At 44.5% G+C, this 25,163-nt stretch overlaps 1 protein-coding gene and 1 long non-coding RNA gene across 2 annotated transcripts in view; one reads left to right on the top strand and one right to left on the bottom strand.

The window, feature by feature from the left end:
- The window catches only part of ppp1r21 (protein phosphatase 1, regulatory subunit 21), a 156,176-nt gene that overhangs the window by 15,933 nt on the left and 115,080 nt on the right, over window positions 1–25,163 (top strand). The window contains 2 exon segments of the mRNA XM_072511215.1: window positions 6,290–6,394; window positions 21,183–21,347. Coding sequence (XP_072367316.1) covers window positions 6,290–6,394; window positions 21,183–21,347 — 270 coding nt within the window.
- LOC140426456 (uncharacterized) lies at window positions 3,570–21,467 on the bottom strand. The gene is made up of 3 exons (XR_011948208.1): window positions 21,365–21,467; window positions 6,266–6,352; window positions 3,570–3,820 (listed from the first exon to the last, which is right to left on the bottom strand). It is a non-coding gene; the product is annotated as an uncharacterized lncRNA (long non-coding RNA).

Below are 25,163 nucleotides of genomic sequence, written 5' to 3' on the forward strand. Positions count from 1 at the left end.
CGCCGCCGGCTTCCTACCTGTCCTCGACCTGGAGCGGTCCAGTGCCGGATCCAACACCGTGTTAAAGTCTCCCCCCATTATCAGGCCCCCCACTTCCAAGTCCGGGATCCGACCCAACATGCGCCGCATAATACACGCATCGTCCCAGTTCGGGGTGTACACGTTGACCAGCACCTCCCTCTCCCCTTGCAGCTTACCACTTACCATTACATACCTGACGCCATTGTCTGTCACCATGCTCGACGCCTCGAACGACACCCTCTTTCCCACCAAGATCGCCACCCCCAGATTTTTGGCATCCAGCCCCGAATGAAACGCCTAACCTACCCACCCCTTCCTCAATCTTACCTGGTCTGCCACCTTCAGGTGTGTCTCCTGGAGCATGACCACATCTGCCTTCAGCCCCATCAGGTGCGCGAACACCCGGGCCCGCTTGACAGGTCCGTTCAGTCCCCTTACATTCCAGGTTATCAGCCGGATCAGGGGGCTACTGCCCCCCTCCCCCGCCGACTAGCCATGACCATACCAGCAGCAACCCGATTCCCTCTTTTCCCCCCCCCCCAAAAAAAAAGCTAGGACTTCTCCTAGCTGCTTTGCACCCCCATTGCACTCCCGCAAGTCAGCTGACCCTGGCCACTCCCGCGCCTCCTTCGACTCCTTCCATTGTGGGACATCCCCTCCTCATTACCATTACCCATCAGCAGGCTCTCTGCTTCCCCCTTCCATCCCAAGTGCGGGAAACAACCCTCTCTTCCCTGCCCTGGCCCCGCCCCCTCCAGCCTTCAGTGCGGGGGAAAAGCCCGCGCTTTCCACCTGCCTGGCCCCGCTACCTCTGACGCAGCTCCTTTTACAGGCCCAGTCCCCTCACCCCCGACTCGGGCCTCACCCTCTCCCGCGGGGCTCCATCCCCCCCCCCTACCGGCCATCCATCCCTACTCCATTTACTTGCCCCCCCTCCAAGAGCCCACCCAACAGACCCAACCAAAACAGTGCCCAACCCATCCTAACCACCCACACCGAATCAAAAAGAACCCCCCTCAAAATGTAACGCACCAACAGCAGTCTCCGACCACCCATCCCGACACTCCGTTTGTATCCAGCTTCTCAGCCTGAACAAAGGCCCACGTCTCCTCCGTGGACTCAAAATAATGGTGCCGGTCCTTGCAGGTGACCCACAGTCACGCTGGCTGCAGTATGCCAAACTTCACCCCCTTCCTGTGCAGCACCGCCTTCGCCTGGTTGTACCTGGCCCTCTTCTTCGCCACCGCGCTCCAGTCCTGATATATTCTAACCTCCGCGTTCTCCCACCTGCTGCTCCTCTCTTTCTTGGCCCATATGAGCACGCACTACCGATCAGCGAACCGATGAAACCTCACCAGCACCGCCTGCGGAGGCCCGTTAGCCTTGGGCCTCCTCGCCAGCACTCTTTGGGCCCCTTCCAGCCCCAGGGGCCCCTGGAAGGACCCCGCTCCCATCAGCGAGTTTAACATGGTGACCACATAGGCCCCCACGTCCGACCCCTCTGGGGAGGCCCAGGATCCGTGGATTCTTCCGCCTTCTCCATTTCCTCGAACCGTTCCTGCCATTTCTTGTGGAGTGCCTCGTGCGCCTCCACCTTTACCGCCAGGCCCAAGATCTCGTCCTCTTTATCGGAGATCTTTTGTCGGACCTCGCTGATCGCCACCCCCTGGGCCGTATGGGTCTCCAGCAGCTTATCGATAGAAGCCTTCATCGGCTCCAGCAGGTCCACTTTGAGCTCCCTGAAGCAGAGCTGGATAACCTGCGCCCACTGCATCCATGCTGCCTGGTCCCCGCCCGCCGTCATCTTGCTCTTCTTCCCTCGCACTTTCTTTGGGTTCACCACTTTTTTAGTCGCCCTGCACCTGGTCCAAGCCATACACTGTCGGGGGAATGTTGCAGTCTTCTTCCCACACCAGGAAATGTCAAAAAAAATTCCGTTGGAGGCCCTGAAAAGAGCCCAAAAGTCCATTCCAAGCGGGAGCTGCTGAACGTGCGACTTAGCTCTGCATAGCCGCAACCGGAAGTACCGATTCTAGCCGCTTGAACATCTTCGACTTCAGTAGCTTTGTTGGTGGCTGTGCATTTTGCTGTCTCAGCCCATTGCTCTCCTCCTCACTCCCTCTTTTTCCTCAAAAACCTACTCCAATTAGGCTTTTGGCACCTGATCTAATATCTCCTTGTATGGTTCCGTGTCTAATATTGCTTCAAAACGCTTCAGCGACACTGGGGCATTTATGTACCTTTCATGTACTGAGATATATGAGAAGACTTAAACTAAATGCTGGACTGAAATCATTACCATCTTTAAAAAGAAAAAGATGCTAACTAACTTGAAGGACTATCAAAACCATTACATTTACAGCACAGCAAAGGAGGCCATTCAGTCCAATGTATTTGTTAGCTGTTTCCTAGTGCAATCCAAAACTAATCCCATTTGCCCACCCTGTCATCTCAAAGCCTTGTGTTTTCATGTTACAAATATTTATTCAGTTACCCCTTGTAAGAAACAATTGTTAAGGTTCAACCACTCTTTGTAGCAAACGGTTACATGCTCCTACAGCCCTCTTGTGTGAAGACATTTCTCTTAACCTCTCTCCTCAATTTATGAATGATTTTAAATTGATGACTCCATGTTACTGATATTCGGACTAGAGGATATTGTTCTTGCTGATTAATTCTATCAAAACTCTTCATTAATCTACTCTACTAAATCTTCCCTTGACCTTCTCGAGCGCTAATGGAAATAATTCCACCTCACGAGGGTGAGGATGAGCCGATTCTTTGAAGGAGTAGAAGATGTGTGTGGGGGGGAGGGGGTGCTAATCACGTTCATATGTTTTGGTCCTGTCCAAAGCTAGAGGATTACTGGAAGGCGGTTTTTAGAGTAATTTCTAAAGTGGTGCACGTGAAACTGGACCAGGGTTCCCGGGAGGCCATATTTGGGGTGTCGGACCAGCCAGGGTTGGAAATGGGTGCGGAGGCAGACGTGCAGCCTTCACCTCGTTGATTGCCCGAAGGCGGATCCTGATAGGTTGGAGAGCAACCTCTCCACCCCGGTGCCCTAGCGTGGCGGGGGGACCTGTTAGAATTCTTGTCTCTTGAGAAGGTTAAGTTTGAACTGAGGGGAAGGATGGAGGGGTTCTACAATTCATGGGCATTATTCATTATGCACTTTCAAGAACTGGATAACATTGAACATTAGTTGGGGTGTTTGGGTGGGAGGGTTGGGGGGAGGGGGGCTATGTGTGTTAATGGTGACTCTGGGTGATCCCTAATTCCTTTTTGTCATTTGTGTGAACATGTGGGCTAATGTTTGGGGTTGGTGAGAGGATGGGATCGTAGTTATTGATATGGGGATTGACATATTTGTTACTGATTATTGTTTATTGTTGATGGGTGTAAATTTGGGGGGAAATGTGAAAAGGGAGGAGAATAACAAATATTTAAAAAGGAAATAATCCCAGTATTTTGAGAACAATAGTTTCCCAAACTTGGGATGATCCTGTTGAATCTGTACTAAAAGTTCTTCATTATTTCAATGTCCTTTATTCAAAGCTTTCAGTGTTGTATCTTTTTAACATTTTCTTTAAACAAAAAAATGTATCCACATTCATATTACATCTGTTCACCCATTCGTCTAACCTGTCATACAAACAGGATTAGGAGCAGGCCAGTCAGCCTTTGAGCCTATTCCACTGTTCAGTGTGGTCATGATGATGGCATTGTCATCTTTAAGAAGAGAAGCACCATCCTTTGAATGAAAGGTTCTGTCCATTGTGACCTTGGTCCATACATGGTCCTGGAGGGTTCAAAAAAGCATGTCATGATGGTCAGCATATTGTTGTATCTCTTGGGCTTTTTATTCTCAGCACGACAGGAAGGTAACAACAGGGAATATAAGATTATATATTCAGAAAGATATTACTGGGATTGAATTTACAATTTTGAAAAGAACCCTCAGAAGTTTGTGCCATTTTATATTAGATTTCAAAAATGTTGCTTTAGTCTTCATAGCCATCGGGGTAGATTTATTTTTGCTTTGACTTTTTTGTGTTCTTTTAATGTACAGTATTTGTGTTTTATTTTTTGCTTTCTCTCAAGTTGTCAATGAAATTACCTTTACTTGTCTATCTTGTAATAAAGGTGCCTGGTAACAAGGTGCATCTGTCTAGTCTTCTGATGCCTCAGCAGTATTGCTGCTTGGTAGCATTGGTGGCATTGCTATGGTTTGCTATACAGGAACAAACTGCCCTGAAGCGTGTTCTCGTTACAGCTTGCTTGGGGCAGATAGTAGCTGAAAATAAAAATTCCAATCTGCCTGCCCTGCTGGTTTTAGTTCAGTTTTTCAATTAATGAGCAGTCAATGACACGCTGGTGAGATTCAACTATTTGGTTCTTTTTGGCTCCTGGTTTGTGCAACATGTTGAGAATCACTGTTCGTGGCCATTTGTAGTAGATTGTGTGTGATTCTACATTTGTAATACCTGATTTCAGTATCAAGGGATGCTAAGGGGAAGTCCAAAGATGTGCAGGTTAGGTGAATTGGCCATGCTAAATTGCCCTTGGTGTTGGGTGAGGTTACTGGGTTATGGGAATAGGGTGGAGGTGTGGACCTTGGGTAGGGTGCCCTTTCCAAGAGCCGGTGCAGACTCGATGGGCCGAATGGCCCCCTTCTGCACTGTAAATTCTATGAATTAAATAATTTATTTGTTTCTGGAGAGCGAGGAGAGTGACATTGGCAGAGTTCTAGGATACAATGTTCATTTATTATCTGAACCAGTGATAAATTTGCACATCTTTCTGTTCTGTTTCAGCTCTGGACCCTGGAATTAGACTTCTAAAATTGTTATAAATATTTAATGTAGTTTTGAATCCAAGGAAACCAGGTGGAAGCACTAATTTCCTGTACAATCCTGGTCCCTCTAGTTTTTGGTATGATTAACATTTACAATAACAATCACCTCTAAACAAAATTTTATTTCACCTCCTCAGTTATTGGATCCGACCAGAGAACAATTAAAACATTATTAGTGATGTATACCAGAGGAGGCCATTTTACCCATTGTGCATGTGCTGATCCTTTGAAAGAGTGCAGCGATTAGTCCACTTCTCTTTCTTCATAGCTCTGGAACTTTCTCTCCTTCAAATAGTTATCAAATTCTCTTTTGAAAGTTATTATTGGATCTGTTTCCACCACCTTTTCAGGCAGCATAGATTATCATAATGCACTATTTAACAAAAACAATAATTCTCCTGGTCTCGGCTCTGGATTATTTTATCAGTTAAAATAGTGTGAGCAGTTTATTTGTTGATCCCTTATTGCATTTCATTTTGGGAGTTGATGTCAAATGTCATATTCAGGTCAACTATGGGGGAGTAACTAACTGATTTAAAAAGCGGAGAGGAGTCTACAGATGGGGTTGTAGTGGGGAGGAAAGGAAAGAGCATGGGTGAGGTTGACAAGGGAAGGAAGAGGTGGTGATGAAGGATGAGACAGACAGGGTGTCCAATAAGCTATTGACAATTTATGGAAGGAAAGGTGAGGATGTTAGAGGAAGGCTTAGCCCAGATGTGAAAAGTGATGTTCTGATCATGGACAGAGGAGGACTGAAACTCAAACAGTTGCACAGTTGGGAGTTAAAATCAGAAACAATGTTTAGTTACGGTTACAGAAGATCCAAATGATTTGATATGTCATGTCTTTGAGCTGTTTAGACAGGCTGACCTATTAAATTGTGATGGAGATAGCATCAGTAGTTCAGTAAAGCTAGTGGGCTGATGTTTTGTTAGGGTGTTGGGAACATAGGTGGGACAACTGCTGACAACCGAATGACAGCAGGACTTTTGTTGAGTTTGTGAAATCCAGAGACATTGGGAAAAGTCTACCATGAACTAGTTTGGCAAAGCTCATGGGACAGGGAAGGAATTGGGCAGTGTTTTTGTTTCCTGAGGATCGAATAGATTAAATTAGGGTCAGTGGCAGAGACAGCATGGCTGGGACAAAATAAACATTTGGCTTTGCCTATATCAAGATGTCTGCTCTATCCACCAATTGCATTGGTGCAGCATCACCCAGTGGTAATTGTTAGGAATTTAAGTGTAAGTTAAAACAAATAGATGACTATTTGTTGATGGTCATTTCAGGTAATGCCTCCTTGTACTCCGTTCATCTACAATGCCATGTAGAGTGGCACAGTACCTTTTTATATATTTGTGCATAATGTAAACTAGAGGAATTACTAACTAAATTTTGAATGGTGTTGTACAGCAGAAGAATGCCGATCGTCCATCTCAAATGAACCAGCAGCGACAGAGTGTATTTGATGAAGACCTGCAGAATAAAATAGAGGAAAATGAGCGTCTGCACAAACAGGTACGTTAATTCCACAATGCAAGTTACCTCACACAGCAAACATTGTAACAGCAAGTGAGAATTTTAAAACTTAATTTACGGGACCGGCATTTATTCCCCATCCCTAGTTGCCCTTGAGAAGGTGGTGGTGAGCTGCTTTCTTGAACTGCTGCAGCCCCTGAGGTGTAGGTACTCCCGCAGTTGGGGAGGGAGTTCCAGGATTTTGACACAGAGTGAAGGAGCAGAAATAGTTTTCAAAATCCGGATGGTGAGCGACTTGGAGGGAATTTCCAGATGTTGGTGTTCCCAAATATCCGCTGCTCTTGTCCTTCCAGGTGGTAGTGGTCGTGGATTTGGAAGGTGCTGTCGAAGGAACCTTGGTGAGTTCCTACAGTGTATATTGTAGATGGTATACACGGCTGCCACTGTTTGTCGGTGGTGGAGGGATTGAATGCTTGTGGAAGGGGTAGCAGTCAAGTGGGCTGCTTTGTCCTGGATGGTGTCGAGCTTTTTAAGTGTTGTTGGGGCTGTGCTCATCCAGGCAAGTGGGGAATATTCCATTACACTCCTCACTTGTGGCTTTGGGGAGTGAGAGGTGAGTTACTCACTGCACGATTCCTAGCCTTTGACCTGCCCTGGTAGCCACTGTATTTGTAGCTAGTCAAGTTCAGTTTCTGGTTAGTGGTAACCCCAGACATTGATAGTGGGGGGATTATCCGATGGTAATACTGTTGACAACTTTGAAAGTGCATCACAGGCTCAAGATCTATCAGTTAACTGTTTGCAAACCAAGAATCAAATTTGGAACCTACTGATTTGCATAGTTTAGCTACGTTATGCCACAAGACATAGGAGCAGAATTAGGCCATTCGGCCCATCGAGTCTGCTCCACCATTCAATCATGGCTGAATTGTGTTTAGGAAAAGCATTAATATTCCCTTGCGTTGCAAGTGATTCATAAAAGCGACCCAATCATGGAAAACATATAACTAAATTGTACAATGAGATAAAATATATTTTAAACTATTTTAAACAATTGGATAGTTTCATTTCTGCTTTATATTTGATCACATCACAGTTGCACAGTGCTGGTTGAGACCAGAAGAATATACTTAGAAGATCAGAAAGAAATATGTGGTTTTTATGTGCAGTTTGCATTCTTTTATCAGTTATTCAATGGCTCATAAAACATTTTAAATAAAAAATAATTACTATGAAGTTAAACAATTATACTAACTTGGAACTAAATTCTGTTGCATAGCATGCTGAAATGCTTTATTTTGAAAATCAGTATTGTAACCCTGCCACCAGGTGCAAATGGAGTCTCTAAATATATTTTAAATCCAATCTTTTGGAAAAATAATCCGTTGTATCTGTGGGTAAAATTTCGCACTCTGACCCTTCATCTGCTTCATCTATGCGATCTCTGTTACAGCCATTGATGCGAGTAACGTAATTAAAGTTTTCCGTTTAAATGGCAAAATTGTATTTGTATCTCACATTTCATACTAAAACATCTTGGAAGTATTTCATAATGCATTCCTTTGAGTTTAGTGGCTGCACAGCGAACGTTGGAGAGGATCCCATTGAAGAATGCAAAATTTTGTGCAAGTAAATATGGATAAATTAAATACAAATTACTATTAACAAACAAAGAACAAAGAAATGTACAGCACAGGAACAGGTCCTTCGGCCCTCCAAGCCCGTGCCGACCATGCTGCCCGACTAAACTACAATCTTCTACACTTCCTGGGTCCGTATCCCTCTATTCCCATCCTATTCATGTATTCGTCAAGATGCCTCTTAAATGTCACTATCGTCCCTGCTTCCACCACCTCCTCCGGTAGCGAGTTCCAGGCACCCACTACCCTCTGCGTAAAAAACTTGCCTCGTACATCTACTCTAAACCTTGCCCCTCTCACCTTAAACCTATGCCCCCTAGTAATTGACCCCTCTACCCTGGGGAAAAGCCTCTGACTATCCACTCTGTCTATGCCCCTCAATTTTGTATACCTCTATCAGGTCGCCCCTCAACCTCCTTCGTTCCAGTGAGAACAAACCGAGTTTATTCAACCGCTCCTCATAGCTAATGCCCTCCATACCAGGCAACATTCTGGTAAATCTCTTCTGCACCCTCTCTAAAGCCTCCACATCCTTCTGGTAGTGTGGCGACCAGAATTGAACACTATACTCCAAGTGTGGCCTAACTAAGGTTCTATACAGCTGCAACATGACTTGCCAATTCTTATACTCAATGCCCCGGCCAATGAAGGCAAGCATGCCGTATGCCTTCTTGACTACCTTCTCCACCTGTGTTGCCCCTTTCAGTGACCTGTGGACCTGTACTCCTAGATCTCTTTGACTTTCAATACTCTTGAGGGTTCTACCATTCACTGTATATTCCCTACCTGCATTAGACCTTCCAAAATGCATTACCTCACATTTGTCCGGATTAAACTCCATCTGCGATCTCTCCGCCCAAGTCTCCAGACAATCTAAATCCTGATGTATCCTCCGACAGTCCTCATCGCTATCCGCAATTCCACCAACCTTTGTCGTCTGCAAACTTACTAATCAGACCAGTTACATTTTCCTCCAAATCATTTATATATACTACAAAGAGCAAAGGTCCCAGCACTGATCCCTGTGGAACACCACTGGTCACAGCCCTCCAAAGAGAAAAGTATCCTTCCATTGCTACTCTCTGCCTTCTATGGCCGAGCCAGTTCTGTATCCACCTTGCCAGCTCACCCCCGATCCCGTGTGACTTCACCTTTTGTACTAGTCTACCATGAGGGACCTTGTCAAAGGCCTTACTGAAGTCCATATAGACAACATCCACTGCCCTACCTGCATCAATCATCTTAGTGACCTCCTCGAAAAACTCTATCAAGTTAGTGAGACACGACCTCCCCTTCACAAAACCGTGCTGCCTCTCACTAATACGTCCATTTGCTTCCAAATGGGAGTAGATCCTGTCTCGAAGAATTCTCTCCAGTAATTTCCCTACCACTGAAGTAAGGCTCACCGGCCTGTAGTTCCCGGGATTATCCTTGCTACCCTTCTTAAACAGAGGAACAACATTGGCTATTCTCCAGTCCTCCGGGACATCCCCTGAAGACAGCGAGGATCCAAAGATTTCTGTCAAGGCCTCAGCAATTTCCTCTCCAGCCTCCTTCAGTATTCTGGGGTAGATCCCATCAGGCCCTGGGGACTTATCTACCTTAATATTTTTTAAGACACCCAACACCTCGTCTTTTTGGATCTCAATGTGACCCAGGCTATCTACACCCCCTTCTCCAGACTCAACATCTACCAATTCCTTCTCTTTGGTGAATACTGATGCAAAGTATTCATTTAGTACCTTGCCCATTTCCTCTGGCTCCACACATAGATTCCCTTGCCTATCCTTCAGTGGGCCAACCCTTTCCCTGGCTACCCTCTTGCTTTTTATGTACGTGTAAAAAGCCTTGGGATTTTCCTTAACCCTATTTGCCAATGACTTTTCGTGACCCCTTCTAGCCCTCCTGACTCCTTGCTTAAGTTCCTTCCTACTTTCCTTATATTCCACGCAGGCTTCGTCTGTTCCCAGCCTTTTAGCCCTGACAAATGCCTCCTTTTTCTTTTTGACGAGGCCTACAATATCTCTCGTCATCCAAGGTTCCTGAAAATTGCCGTATTTATCCTCCTTCCTCACAGGAACATGCCGGTCCTGAATTCCTTTCAACTGCCACTTGAAAGCCTCCCACATGTCAGATGTTGATTTGCCCTCAAACATCCGCCCCCAATCTATGTTCTTCAGTTCCCGCCGAATATTGTTATAATTAGCCTTCCCCCAATTTAGCACATTCATCCTAGGACCACTCTTATCCTTGTCCACCAGTACTTTGAAACTTACTGAATTGTGGTCACTGTTACCGAAATGCTCCCCTACTGAAACATCTACTTCCTGGCCGGGCTCATTCCCCAATACCAGGTCCAGTACCGCCCCTTCCCTAGTTGGACTGTCTACATATTGTTTTAAGAAGCCCTCCTGGATGCTGCTTACAAACTCCGCCCCGTCTAAGCCCCTGGCACTAAGTGAGTCCCAGTCAATATTGGGGAAGTTGAAGTCTCCCATCACCACAACCCTGTTGTTTTTACTCTTTTCCAAAATCTGTCTACCTATCTGCTCCTCTATCTCCCGCTGGCTGTTGGGAGGCCTGTAGTAAACCCCCAACATTGTGACTGCACCCTTCTTATTCCTGATCTCTACCCATATAGCTTCACTGCCCTTTGAGGTGTCCTCTCGCAGTACAGCTGTGATATTCTCCCGAACCAGTAGCGCAACGCCGCCTCCCCTTTTACATCCCCCTCTATCCCGCCTGAAACATCTAAATCCTGGAACGTTTAGCTGCCAATCCTGCCCTTCCCTCAACCAGGTCTCTGTAATGGCAACAACATCATAGTTCCAAGTACTAATCCAAGCTCTAAGTTCATCTGCCTTACCCGTAATACTTCTTGCATTAAAACATATGCACTTCAGGTCACCAGACCCGCTGTGTTCAGCAACTTCTCCCTGTCTGCTCTGCCTCAGAGCCACACTGTCCCTATTCCCTAGTTCTCCCTCAATGCTCTCACCTTCTGACCTATTGCTCCCGTGCCCACCCCCCTGCCATACTAGTTTAAACCCTCCCGTGTGACACTAGCAAACTCGCGGCCAGGATATTTATGCCTCTCCGGTTTAGATGCAACCCGTCCTTCTTATACAGGTCACACCTGCCCCGGAAGAGCTCCCAGTGGTCCAGATAATGGAAACCCTCCCTCCTACACCAGCTGTTTAGCCACGTGTTTAGCTGCTCTATCTTCCTATTTCTAGCCTCACTGGCACGTGGCACAGGGAGTAATCCCGAGATTACAACCCTCGAGGTCCTACCTTTTAACTTTCTGCCTAGCTCCCTGAACTCCTGCTGCAGGACCTCATGACCCTTCCTGCCTATGTCGTTAGTACCAATATGTACAACGACCTCTGCCTGTTTGCCCTCCCCCTTCAGGATGCCCTCTACCCGTTCGGAGACATCCTGGACCCTGGCACCAGGGAGGCAACATACCATCCTGGAGTCTCTTTCACGTCCACAGAAGCGCCTATCTGTGCCCCTGACTATAGAGTCCCCTATTACTATTACTCTTCTGCGCTTTGACCCTCCCTTCTGAACATCAGAGCCAGCCGTGGTGCCACTGCTCTGGCTGCTGCTGTTTTCCCTTGATAGGCTATCCCCCCCCGACAGTATCCAAAGGGGTATATCTGTTCGAGAGGGGGACAACCACAGGGGATTCCTGCACTGACTGCCTGCCCTTTCTGGTGGTCACCCATTTCTCTGCCTGCACCTTGGATGTGACCACATTTACATAACTGCGATCTATGACGCTTTCCGCCACCTGCATGCTCCTCAGTGCATCCAATTGCTGCTCCAACCGAACCATGCGGTCTGTGAGGAGCTCCAGTTGGGTGCACTTTCTGCAGATGAAGCCATCCGGGACGCTGGAAGCCTCCCGGACCTGCCACATCTCACAGTCAGAGCACAGCACCCCTCTAACTGACATTGCGTCAATTAATTAAAATTAAAATTAAACATTTTTTTTTTTTTGAATATTTTTTTTTAAAATTTCAAAGTTACTGTTAACTATCTGTTTCCTAGCACTAGATTTCTAATAGAAATGCGAAAGCTAAATATAGTACTCTCCGATCTCTGGCTCAGATATCCCTCTAAATTATAATTAAGTAATTATGTTTAATTAGTTACCAATGCTCAATTTTTTAAAATTTAGTGTAGAATCCCAACCAGCCACTCAGGCCACAGCTTTTCTGTGATGTCACTTCAGTTTCCCCCCCGACACACACACAATTTGAAAAAGGTACAAAAGTAAAAATGAGTAAAAATCACTTACTTACCTTCTTAGTGTTAATAATAACATTAATATTAAAATCATATTATTAAATTCATATATCCTAGAATTCCAAGCACTAGGAGTTTCTTCCCTAAATCTCTATACCCCCTCTTCAAGACACTCTTCAAAGCATACTACTTTGGCTAAGCTTTTGATCACCTGTGCTCTTATGTGGGTGTGTCAAATTTTGTTTGATCACTTCTTTTGATGTGTTTTGGGATGTTTTATATTATTAAATGTGTCATCCAGTTCAAGTTGTTGAGCTGAAGTTCTGAAAACTCCAGACATCAAAAAGTATTGTCAAACCGCAGAGATCTAGTAACCATGTGAAACTTTATAAAAAAAAAAATATATAATAATAACAGTTTCATTTATATAGGGCTTTTGACATAAAACACTTCACAGAAAATAAGTGTCTGAAAATTGTTGGAAGGAGGAAATGGAATAATCAACCCACAAACACCTCAAAATCTGCTTCCTGTCTTATCAATGTAACACATGGCAAAGGTTTGGGTATTTTGAGTGTGAAATTGAAATGCCTGACTCTCTGCAATTAGTAGTGGAGTGCAGAGGAGGAGGAGGCATTCAAAGGAAATAATAATCTTAAGAGTAGAAGGAAAGTACAGAACTTTGAATATGTTCTGTTATAGGAGGAAGAAGGCTATGGATATAGACAGTTTGAAGCAAAAATGTTATGCCCCAGAAGCTGTAAAATGAATTAAGTGATGAAAAGATTTCCCCCAATATGAAATTGTAATACAAGGATCACTAATTGGTACCCTTGTTCCTGTCATTCCCAGAAGATTTAATACTGCCCATCATGGCGGGAAGGAAGTTGGGAGACCCTTTCTTTAGGTAAAATGTTAAGGGTTTGACTTTTACACTGGTAATATTTTCGAGGGGTTTACTGTCAACTACCAATGCTCGCAGCTCACAGCCAGCAGAGAACCATGCTGGATTTGCAGTGTCTCCACTTCAGGCGTTTATGGTTTTCAAGGAGCAAGAACAAAGCCTAAAAGGTTTCTTTTCCCATGGAATTATTGGACTATTCATGACAGCTCAGTGAGCTTCGTTCCATGTCTGGGAAAGTTTAATATGCTCACAGCTCATATAGCATACACACTAATTCTACAGTATTCTTACTCTCTCTATCATTCCTTCTCCTTCATTGCACCCACTCTTTACCAACCACCTGACTCATTACTGCTTTCTCAAAGCGTGCGCGCTGAAGTGTATCCTTTCCAATCAGTATTGTTGTAATTTTCCTGCAGCTTTGTGCACTTCTTTTAGCTACGTGGGTTGCACGTGATTTTGTTTGGCTGTGCTGTTGAGCATTTTGCTAATATCTGCTGTTGGCAGAATGTCAGGAATGGTAAACAGATTTTTTTTTTCTCTGCTGCCTGAGATGTTAAACATCAACAATTTTTTAATGTTCATTTGTGTCATAACTTTAGTTTGGTAGGAAGATTGGGGGGCAAGGGGGAGAATAGAGCATTCAGTGCCTCAATCATGTGTTCACTGAACTAAATCATAGCTAATCTGTACCTCAACTCCATTTACCTCCCTTTGTTCATGTATGCTACTAGCTAACAATCTATTGATCTCAGTCTTAAAAATCTCAATTGTCCCTGCTTGTACAGCCCTTTAGAGTAGTGTGTTGCAGATTCACACTCGCCGATCTTTTTTAAAATTTAAGTACCCAATTAATTTCTTCCAATTAAGGGGCAATTTAGTGTGGCCAATCCACCTACCCTGCACATTTTTGGGTGGTGGGGGTGAAACCAAGACAAGCATAGGGAGAATGTGCAAACTCTACACGGACAATGACCCAGAGCCGGGATCGACCCTGGGACCTCGGCGCCGTGATGCAGAAGTGCTAACCACTGCACTACTGTGCTCCGCCTACCTTTCGGAGGGAGAGACAAATGCCTGTGTTTTCACTTCTAAAGGACCTATCTCTAATCTCATCTTCTGGATGCCACCACCAAAAGAAATTATTTCTCTGAACATACTCTATCTAAATCTGCTTGTAATGCTAATACCCTTATGGGCGGTATGGTAGCATTGTTGCTTCACAACTCCAGGTTCGCAGGTTCGATTTCCGGCTTGGAGTGTGGAGTTTGCACGTTCTCCCTGTGTCTGCGTGGGTTTCTTCCGGGTGCTCCGGTTTCCTCCCCCACGTCCTGAAAGACGTGCTGTTAGGTAATTTGGACATTCTGAATTCTCCCTCTGCGTACCTGAACAGGCGAATGTGGCGACTAGGGGCTTTTCACAGTAACTTAATTGTAGTGTTATTGTAAGCCTACTTGTGACAATAAAGATTATTATATTTGTTCACCTTCAGCCTTCTGAACTCAAAGGAATAGAAGCCAACTTCTGCAAAGTTTTCAACCTTTAAGCATTTATCATTCTGGTGGATCTGCACCACACCATTTCCAACGGCAATATGCCAATCCTGTGGTTCGATGCCTGAAATGCTGTTGTCTTGATGGCGTCTGACCAAGGCTCTGTAGAATTGAAGTACCAATTCCTTAATTTTTGAATTTCAACTTCCTTGAGACAAAGGAAACTTTCTTTGAGCCTGTTTGATTGCATTTTGCAGCTGTGTGCTAGCCCTGTGATTTGTATATATGGACACCTGAATCCCTTTTCTCTTCACAGTGCCAAATCTTTCACCATTAATAAAATATTCTGATTCGCCTTAGATTCAACTGCAGTTAGAGCGGAAAAAAGCATATGTTTGCCTGTGATAGTGTATTGAGAGTTGCTGGAGGAAGTGTAAGACCATTTTAATTCTCGTGACTAGAATTTTGGATTTGGCCAAAATTATACTCTGGAGGGTTGCATGTAGATTTTTTTCCAGTTGAAAGTATACATTAATTTTTAAAAGTATAGTAATTGAGTATATTTCGCCCTTTTTGTGTATTTTATATTTGCTAATTTTCACCACTTTTCTTGCTCCTCTTCTGAAGGCTTTAACTCCTGCTGGTTATGGTTCCCCAGGTGCTGGTTGTCCAAGTGGTTATTTTCCATGTGTGAGTATCAGGAAAATGTGACTGGGTGGTGAGGGAAGTAGGATGTAAAGGAATTCTCACCAAGCCTGATTGTGTTTGCACATCCCATTAACTGCTGTTTGAAAAGTGCATGAGATAATGATCAGGATCCTGTTCATGTGTGCACTTTTTCAAACAGCAGTTACCTGTTCAGGAGAAGGAATCCTGACTTAGTTCTCTTGCTTTGTGTCCCCCACCCTTCAGCCCAGAGTTACTGAGACAGACCGGTACTCCCTGTACAATTACCCATGGTAGATCGACTGGTTCAAAAGGCCAGATGCAAATCTGGGATATTCTGGCCTGTTTGGCTCTACCTTTACTGACTAAGCTATCGCTAAACAGAACTTGATTTCTCTCTCCCCTTTTTGACTGATTTGCATTTGACCCCTCCAGCTGAGTAGGTGTTTCATCACTTCTTAGGTAATCGCTCAGAGCCAAGGATGACTTCCGCACTAAAATGTGTTCTCGGGTGACTGAGGAGTCAAATGCGTGACCTACAGTCTCTCGCAGGTGGCAGTTGCAGGAGTGGGTGATTGGGCTGCCCAAGTTGCCACGTGCTCCTTTCACTGTAGATGCTTGCTTTTGGTGATGAAACTCGAGGTGTTCACCAACTTCCGAGATGCTTTTCTTGTAGCTGCAAAGCATGAGTGTCTATACCCATTTATTCAGTTTTCTTTCTTTTTCCCAAAAGTTGGGAAATGTCTCCACCTGTGCTGGGCACCAGCTGAGCAAGATTGATAGCTGACTGGACTGGAATTCAAACCAACGTCTATCCCAGTTTCACAGCATTCCACCAATGAACATTTGTAATACTTCCAGAAGAGATCAATTATTGCACCAGAAGTTAGTTTCCTGGTACATTAAGGTGTAGAGATATTTTTCATTTTCAAATAAACACTTTTTTTTTAAGAAGCTGATTTAACCTCTGACTGTATCTTGGCTTTTATAAAAATGTTTGCTTTTAGTTTGTTATAAATTTATTTAGACTTGTCGAGTATTGGACAGCCTTCTTCGAGGATATGTCCAAGGTTGTGGGGGTGACGGTGGAGCTGTGCCCGAGAATGGCAGTCTTCGGGGTATCGGACCAGCCAGAACTTCATATGGGAAGAGTGTTAATGCCCTTGCATTTGCTTCCCTAATCGGCCACTGGAGAATCCTGCTTGGCTGGCGATCAGCAGCATCACCCACAGCTGCAGACTGGCTGGCAGACCTGTCGGAATTTCTCCACTTGGGGAAGATCAAGTACACCATCTGAAGGCTGGAAGAGGGCTTCCACAATGCGTGAGAGCCATTCATCAGCCTGTTCGAAGACCTGTTTGAAGCCAACAACCGATAGAAAGGAGGGGGTGGAGAACATGGATGCCACCTGGACCACAGAAAGCAGACAGGAATGAGGAGGGGGGGGAGAACGGGGGGTAGAGACCCAAGGAAACACCAAAGAGGAACCCAGGCAGAGACCGACACTGAGGCCAGAGGGCCCCTCACAAAGCTTTTAGAGTAAAACAAATGCTAAAACAAACCATCTATGGTGACGAGAATGGCATAGGATAGAACCTGGCGACAGAAAAGGAGGGAATGGGATGATGCCAAAAAGGAACAATGTGTAAATTATAACCATTTCATCCATTTCTTGAACAATGTATAAATGCAAACTTTAATTAAAATATTTATTAAAAAAATAAAACCAATTTATTCACTAAGATTAAAATGTCATTAATTTTTCTTCTAAGAATAGAATTGAGCATCAATCCTAAATCAATTTAAAAAAAAATAAAAAAAATTTAACTAGAGTGGCAACTTGTAACCATAAAAACATATTCTAGATTTGAGGTTCTTAAGATTTTTGTGGCTTTTTGGTCTTGCAATTAGTTAAGTGTCATTTTGAATGTTGGTTCCAGGTGACTGGTTAACGTTTTATGTTATCATTTTTAAATTTAATGAATGATTTACCCATGAAGATAAAGCACTGATGGTAAACTAGAAAATATATAGGTTTATGGTAAGTATGAAACCCAAATACAATATATTATTTTTCATGTAACATGGTCATCCCACTGGAGACACTGGCATTTCTCCTCCACCCTTTTGCTCCTACTTTCTGCTCCCTTTACTCGCCTCTTCCATCTGCCCTCTGTCTCCCCTCCCTTGACTTAGATATGTTATTTTAATTTTTCTTGAACTTGGGCAAGACTAGATCAGCAGGAATGTGCAGGCAGACTGCTTAGCTCTGTCCGATTTGAAATATTACTCCTTGACAGTAATTTGATTCTAATTGCTTTTATTGCAAATTATTTTGCTTAATTTTCAAGAATCATAATGCACTAGTAATTGTACTGCAAATTATGGTAATTAAGGCAGACTGTTCCTTTACAACTGATATTTTACATTGTGAAGAGTTTCCTTCGAAACTCCACCAAATTTATCATATATAAGAAAGTCAGCTGTCCAGAAAGTCTTGATTTTAGAAAGTTGTCTATAAAGAAATGTTTCCTGAATACAACTTAAGTCTTTACTTTGTTGTCCGCCCTATTAAATTATCAATTAATTGGAAGGAGCTCTATATATACAGTCCACTCTTGATAAATCAAAGCTTGGTTTTTGTAAAACAAAAACTTGATAGATTTATACTTTTGGATAGTGATGTGAATTAAGATAATTAACATCAAGCAAATTGGATATTACAGAAACTATGGAAACGTTTTATATTCGAGTCCATGAGATTGTTAACTTTGGGTAATTAAAGTTTCTTCTATATAGGGCCTGCTCAAATTTTAGGAAATCTGGAGTCTGCCCAAAAATACTGTGATTTAACTTTGGATCCATTTCAAGTGACATCTGGAATAGCATTTAACCATTCCATGTGTACACATTTTTGTTTCTTTTTAATATTGTTTTTGGGGTCATCTAATTTGGGTTTTCTCCCCGCATGGCATGCATAATCCCACTCTGAAGTAAAAAAAACTGATGATTTCTTCTTGAAATAAAGCTCCATGATTTTTATTCTCTAATTATTTTGGCTCGCACCTTTGAGACCAAGCACATGGGTGATCATCCTGCTTTTAAAGACGTAACAGCTGCAGGGATCACTGTTTTTGCATTTTGATGAATTATATTTGTTTTTTTGGCATCAACTGTGATCTGTCTGAGATTGAATAACAAGCAATATGTTAATAAATGTATCAGTCTCATGTGAATGGTTAGATTACGATGTAAAGCAGAGTCATGGAATCTCAACAGTCCAGAAGGAAGCCATTTGGCCCATCAAGTCTGCACCGACCCTCAGAAAGAGCACCCTATCCCCATTATCCCACCTACCGTTGCACACTAAGGGGCAATTTAGCATGGCCAATACAATTAACCTGCACAGCTTTGGACTGTCGATTTGTAGAATCTTCTCTTACTGTGGTGTTGCACATTCACTGATTGCCAGGTATATGCAGTTTTCAGAAAATAAGATTAGAGATTAAAATCAGATTTTTCTAGCTATTCTTCCCCAAATGTTTCTGTCATTCAGTTGAGAATTTGTTTGCTTACTGTGCAGAGGGTTTTTGTTTTGATTTGGCTGCAATGTTTTCCATTGGTTGCAGGTAAGAAGTTGATGCATGCTCTGCAAGCGGTTTTCCATATATCTCATTTAAACAGTAGTAAAGATCCATTTTGTCTTGCACTGTTGCCTCCCCCTACAGTACACAATGCAATTAGAATGTTTTACTTAATTTCCTTCAATTTCTAAGCTTTAGTTTCTTGTCATATTCTTTAGCTCAACTGACATATGTCATTTGGTCAAAATAGCTGTACATTCTAGACACTATTAATGTCAAAGATAGGGACTTTCACGGAGTACACAGAGACATAGTGTTTTACATTACAGCAAGAGGCCCTTCAACCCATCATTTCTGCGCCGGCCATCAAGCACCTATCTATTCTAATCCCATTTTCCAGCAATTTGGTACATAGCCTCGTATGCTTTAGCTTTTCAAGTGCCCATCTAAGTTGGATGTGAAAATATTCTTCCCTTCATTCCTTCTACACAAATGGAGGAGCTTGTAGGTGGTCCCTATTACAATGTTTGTGGATGTTTGCAAATTGACTACCATCTGCTTTGCTATAATGCTAATTTTTGAAAGTAGCCATATAAATGCAAGTTTTTTTTTTTGGAGGGCAGATGGATGGGATTTAATTTGTACTTACTGAGTTTCGGCTGCAATTCCCCTCCCACTCTTGAATTTTGGAATTCGTTATTTTTGTTGTTAAGTCCTTCAGTTGGTGTTAGTTAGCTTTTTGCCCAATTTAAACTCCATCTTGTTTGTTCTTTGATTCATGAAAGTAGTTTTTATTTCTTGAGCATCCTTCTATTAGGATTGTACGACCACTAATGATAACCTTGTGGTTTTCCCTTGTGGTCTAACTTACATGGTAGAACACGGGCCACTCGGCTAAGGCTTTCCTAAAAGGCTTCAAATCAACAGCATGTATTTGGAAAGTTTATGCACCCACGGTAAATTACATTTTAGAGGTAAAGTGGATGTTGGTTGTCTTTTGCCAATACTGTTGGTCTCCTACATCTGACACTAGTTCCTGCAGTACCCTTGTGGGAAAAGTCACCACTTGGTATAGCACTAAAACATGAAGATAAGGTGAGGGTGCTATGTCCATTTCTGAAACCATTTGCCATGCTTCCTTTTCCTCTGCTTTCAAAAGTCATCTTCAATGCTCCTCTTTTTCCCCATACCTGGTCTTTGTTTATTCCTTTTCTTCCCTGTTCATCCTTATCGTCTACATATCTTCCAATCTATTTGAGAAGACCTGGAACATCAATCTCTCTATAAATGCAAGCTTTTTGCTCACAAGGTGCTTCAGTTGGCCTTGGTGTCCTTCGTCTTGGAAAGGGAGGAAAAGTCACCTATGTTTGACTGCTGGAAACTGAAAGCTTGTACCTTATATGAGGACCAATGGCTTAGCTGCGATATGCTATACAGTCACAAATCCTGCTAGTGGAGACTGTTTAATTTACACATTAAGACCATGATGTGGAGGTGCAGGCGTTGGACTGGGGTGGGCACAGTAAGAAGTCTTACAACACCAGGTTAAGCCCACCTCTTCTTTCTCCTGAGGAAGCGGGTGCGCTCCGAAAGCTAGTGATTCAAAACAAACCAGTTGGACTGGTGTATGACTTCTTGCTGTGTCTAAATTAAGACCAGGCAGACTACCAGAGATGCCCAAGTGTCCTTTCCCAAATGCAACTCTATTTTATGTCAAGGAGGAGGAAGGAATGCCAATGTCTTCATCGATTGAGGCAGATGAACGTTATTACTCAGATCAACTGTTCTCGTGGGCATTATCCGGAGGACTCCCCCTGCTCATTTTCATTTTTTGACTTGGTGCAATGATTTCAGAATTGCAGTATAGCTATTTGGATGTTTTGAGAAGTTGAAATATACAATTCTGAGCTGCATCTGCATACTGATGTATAGTTGCTAGAATAAGGTTCATAATATCAATTTTGTTTTGAGAGTCCTTTGAATTTTTCTTTAAACTTTATGGATACCATTCATACAAGTTCCCACAGTTGAATTTTTTCAGGGATAAAGCATTTGCACAAACTCCAGGAGCTTAACAAATAATTGAAACACATTTTAGAGTTGGATTCATTGCAATACCCGCTGATGCAATGGGACGGAAATGTTTGAAACAAGTGGAAAAGCACAGGGCAAGAAAGGTGTTCGGCACAATTGCATTCCTGTATCAATAATGAAAAGCATCTAAATTAAACTAACACAACAAATCCAACTATCTGTGTTTGAATCTTTTTGTATTTCTTTGCGCAGGTGCAAGAAGCTCAAGAGAAACATAGACAAATTGAAACTGAACTCGGGGAGCGATTAATGGTGCTGGAGCGAGATACCATACAACATCATGCTGTGGTTGATGGCTTGAAACAGAAGTACATGGACACCATAGAAAAACTTCAAATAGACAAAGCAAATTTAGAGGTTAGACTTTACGTTACTTTTTGAGGGTGAAATTTCATCTTCAGATATCCTTGCTCTCGTGCTCTGTTTGGCTCTTTCCTCCTCATCTGCCAATTCTGAAAAGGAATTAGTGTGCAGAAATGCAGAGCTGCAGCCTAGAGGCTGTTTTTTTCATACTCGAGGAAAGCACTCGAGCAAGACCCCTCGCAGTGTTGCATAGATGCTATCTTAAGACCTGAATTCCACAGTGGCTTGCAGTATTTTTCAGTTTAATGAACTTGTTATACTGTAGTTGCTAAGCAACTGTGGTAAATATGCATCTAAAATTTACAGCATAATTTGGGATTAAGGAAAGATATATTACATTTTAAACTTTGAAGTAGGCAAATATTACGTTTTTATTTTGTCTACTTATTGACTTCAGTTTGATTTTAAATGATATCCTTTTTTCTTAAAATACTTTTCAGGCATTTTAATAAAAAAAACCCGAAGTAAAATTATACAACGTTATAAATAATCAACACCCACTTCCCCCACTCTCCAATCATGCCCTGTGAATTACTTTAAACTGAATAAGGCTTAGCCTCGCAAACGACGAGGACACATTCACCTGCCGCAGGGCCCCCTCCCACATCCCAGCTTCCAACTTCCACTTTATGTCCCCCGCACGGGGCCCCTCCCAATCCATCAGCTCCTTGTAGTCCTCCGACACCTTCCGCTCCCCTGTCTCCCCCTTCGACAGCAGCTTGTCTTGCAACTCCCCTTGGAACGATGGCACCTCTTCGCAAAATCCCGAACCTGCAAGTACCTGAAACCATTCCCCTTGGCAGCTCATATTCTTCCTCCAGACCCTCTAATTTTGCAAAACTGCCCCCTACAAACTGGTCTGCAAATCGCTCAATCCCTGTTTGCCGTCACCCTCGAAACCTTGCATCCAGCCCCCCGGTGCAAACCTATGATTAATCACAGATCGATACCCACACAGAGGCATGCTCCTTCACTGCCCCCATACCCCCAAGATCAACACCACCACTGGGCTCACCGAGTAGCTGGCTGGCGAGAGCGGCAGAGGCACTGTTAATAATGCCCTCAAGCTCGTTCCCCTACAAGAAGCCGACTCCATTCGCCCCCGTGCCGACCCCTCCCACACTACCCATTTCCTAACCATGGCGATGTTCGCCGTCCGTAGTAATTCATTATATTTGGAAACGCCGGCCCCAGGTTCACTGTCCGTATGGAGTTTGCACATTCTCCCTGTGTCTGCATGGGTCTCGTTCCCACAACTCAAAGATGTGCAGGTAGGTGGATAAATGTTCCCCACCTTGAACGCCACCCACTTATTCACCAGCACCGTCAACCCTCCCTCGTCTTTATGTCCAGCCCCGAGTGGAACACCTGCCCTACCCATCCTTTCCTCAATCTTGTCTGGTTCCCTATCTTTAAGTGCATCTCTTGTAAAAGGCCACATCTGCCTTCAGCCTCCTCAGGTGTGTGAACACACATGACCGTTTGACCGACCCATTCAGCCCCCTCACGTGGCCTTACTGCCGATCAACCCCCCCCACACCGGAACAACAACCCCATCCCCCTTCCCTGCGTCTATCTCCTGACAAACACCCCCCCCCCCCCCCCCCCCCCCCCCCCCCCCCCCCCCCCCCCGCCCCACTGCACTTCCATTGACTAGCCTGCCCAGCTAGCATGGCAGCCCCCCCCGCCCCACCCAAAAGAAAACAAAAGGTGCACTCACTCTTGATACCCCTACCCCGCGAGTGGGACCTGCCCTCAAAACACCCCGCCACAAAACCACAGGAACATTTCAAGGAGAAAAGTTTCCAAAGAATCCTCCTCACAAACTCCTCAGTTCAATGTCCTCCTTCTCCTGCCAGTCCATTGTCCCTCAAACTCCATTGCCTCCTCTGGTGTACAAAATAATATTCTCGCTTTTGGAAAGTCACCCAGAGGCAGGCCGGATACAGCACTTTAAATTTCGCCCCCTTCTTGAAGAGGGCAGCCTTGACCTAACCCCCACTTCGCCAGTTCTGTACCCAGGTCTTGATACATCCGCAGCTCATTCCTTTCCTAGGTGCACTTCCTCAGCTACCGAAGAAGCTTCAATTTTTCCAATTAAGGGGGAATTTAGTGTGGCCAATCCACCCAGCCTGCACATCTTTGGGTTGTGGAGGTGTTAACCACGCAAACACGGGGAGAATATGCAAACTCCACACGGACAGTGACCCAGAGCCGGATTGAACCTGGGACCTCGGCGCTGTGAGGCAGCGATGCTAACCACTGCACCACCATGCTGCCCAGTTTACCGTTGTTAATAGTTGGTTACAATAATATTGGGCTTTGGGGTTATGGTGGCTTTCTGGGTTGCAGTATTGCACTGGTTCTGCTTGTTTTTTGGGGACTGGGTTATGGGGGAGGGGGTTGGGAGGAAGGGGTCTGGCAGGGGCCTCTGCATTGGCAAGCAAAGGTTGGCTAGTGAATGAGAGTGGTGGGAGAGGGGCCGCTATCATTGGAACCTGGTCAACTGCCGGTCAGAATAGTGACGTGGAACGTGAGGCGGTTAGGGGAACCGATTAAGGGATCGAGGGGTTTTACACATTTGAAGAGCTTAAAGGCTGACATGGTGATGCTGCAGGAGACCCATCTGAGGGTGAAGGATCATGTGAGGCTTAGGAAGAGTTGGGTGAGTCAGGTGTTCCACTTGGGGTACAATAGCAGGTATCAGTATCTGTGGGCAACGGGTGAGGCTTCAGATGGAGAAGGTGATGGTGGATTGGGAGACAGGTTTGTGATTGTGATAGATTGGTGGCACTAGCACGTGTATATGACCCCAAGTGGGACGATGAGGGGTTTGTGAAGATGGAGCTGGGTGCTATCCCGGGCCTGGATACCCACAAGTGATCGTAGGGAGATTAGAACATAGTGCAGGAGCCAATGGTGGACAGGTCTCCGCCGCGTTCGCTGCCCAGTTGCATGGCTCATGAGAGAGCGAGAGAGAGACGGGAGAATCATAGAATTTGCAGTGCAGAAAGAAGGAGGCCAATCGGCCCATTGAGTCAACACTGCGCACTTGGAGGAGTGAACCCGCGGATGTTCTTGCACCCGAGGGAACGGGAGTATTTGTTTTCCTCCCTGCTACATGGTGGGGAAGGTGCTATTGGCTGGGGTTTGGAGGGTCGGAGTACTCTGCAATCATGATTTTGGATCATGTTCCGCATTGGTTGGATGTGGCTTTGGAGAACTGGATAGCCCAGAGGCTGGGTTGGAGAATGGATGTGGGGTTGTAGTGGACCAGAGCTTTTGTGATGAGATCAGAAGGTGATTGAGGGGGCAGGGAATTTTGGAGGTGGATGGGAAGTATGCGGGTGACCCAGTGCCATTAATGGTGGGAATGTTTGAGGATGCGATAGGTAGGGGTGTCTTGCCGCAAAAGATGGGGCAAGCTTCGAGGGGGGGCAAGCTTCTAGGAGCATAGTGTGTCCCTATAGGCTGATGACCTGCTGCTGTATATTTGGAACTGAGCACATTGGTGGAGAGTATAATAGTGCTGCTTTAGAGATTTGGGGTGTTCTCGGTATAAATTGAATTTGGGAAAGTATATTATGGTCTCCCCGCCAGGAGTAGGAGCGGGGTGGGGGGCTGCCATTCCGCTTGGCGGCATCCCATTTTAGTAATTTGGGGTGCAGGTTGCCTGAGATTGGGGAGGGCTCCGGAAGAATAATTTCACTAGCTTGGTGGGAGGGTGAGCGTCAATTTTTCAAGGTGGGGCAATCTCCTTCTGCTGTTTGCGGGCCAAGTGCAGGAAGTTATTATTTTACTTCAATATCT

Source organism: Scyliorhinus torazame, chromosome 1 (assembly GCF_047496885.1).
Source record: "Scyliorhinus torazame isolate Kashiwa2021f chromosome 1, sScyTor2.1, whole genome shotgun sequence".
In the NCBI taxonomy this organism is placed as follows: Eukaryota; Metazoa; Chordata; class Chondrichthyes; order Carcharhiniformes; family Scyliorhinidae; genus Scyliorhinus; species Scyliorhinus torazame.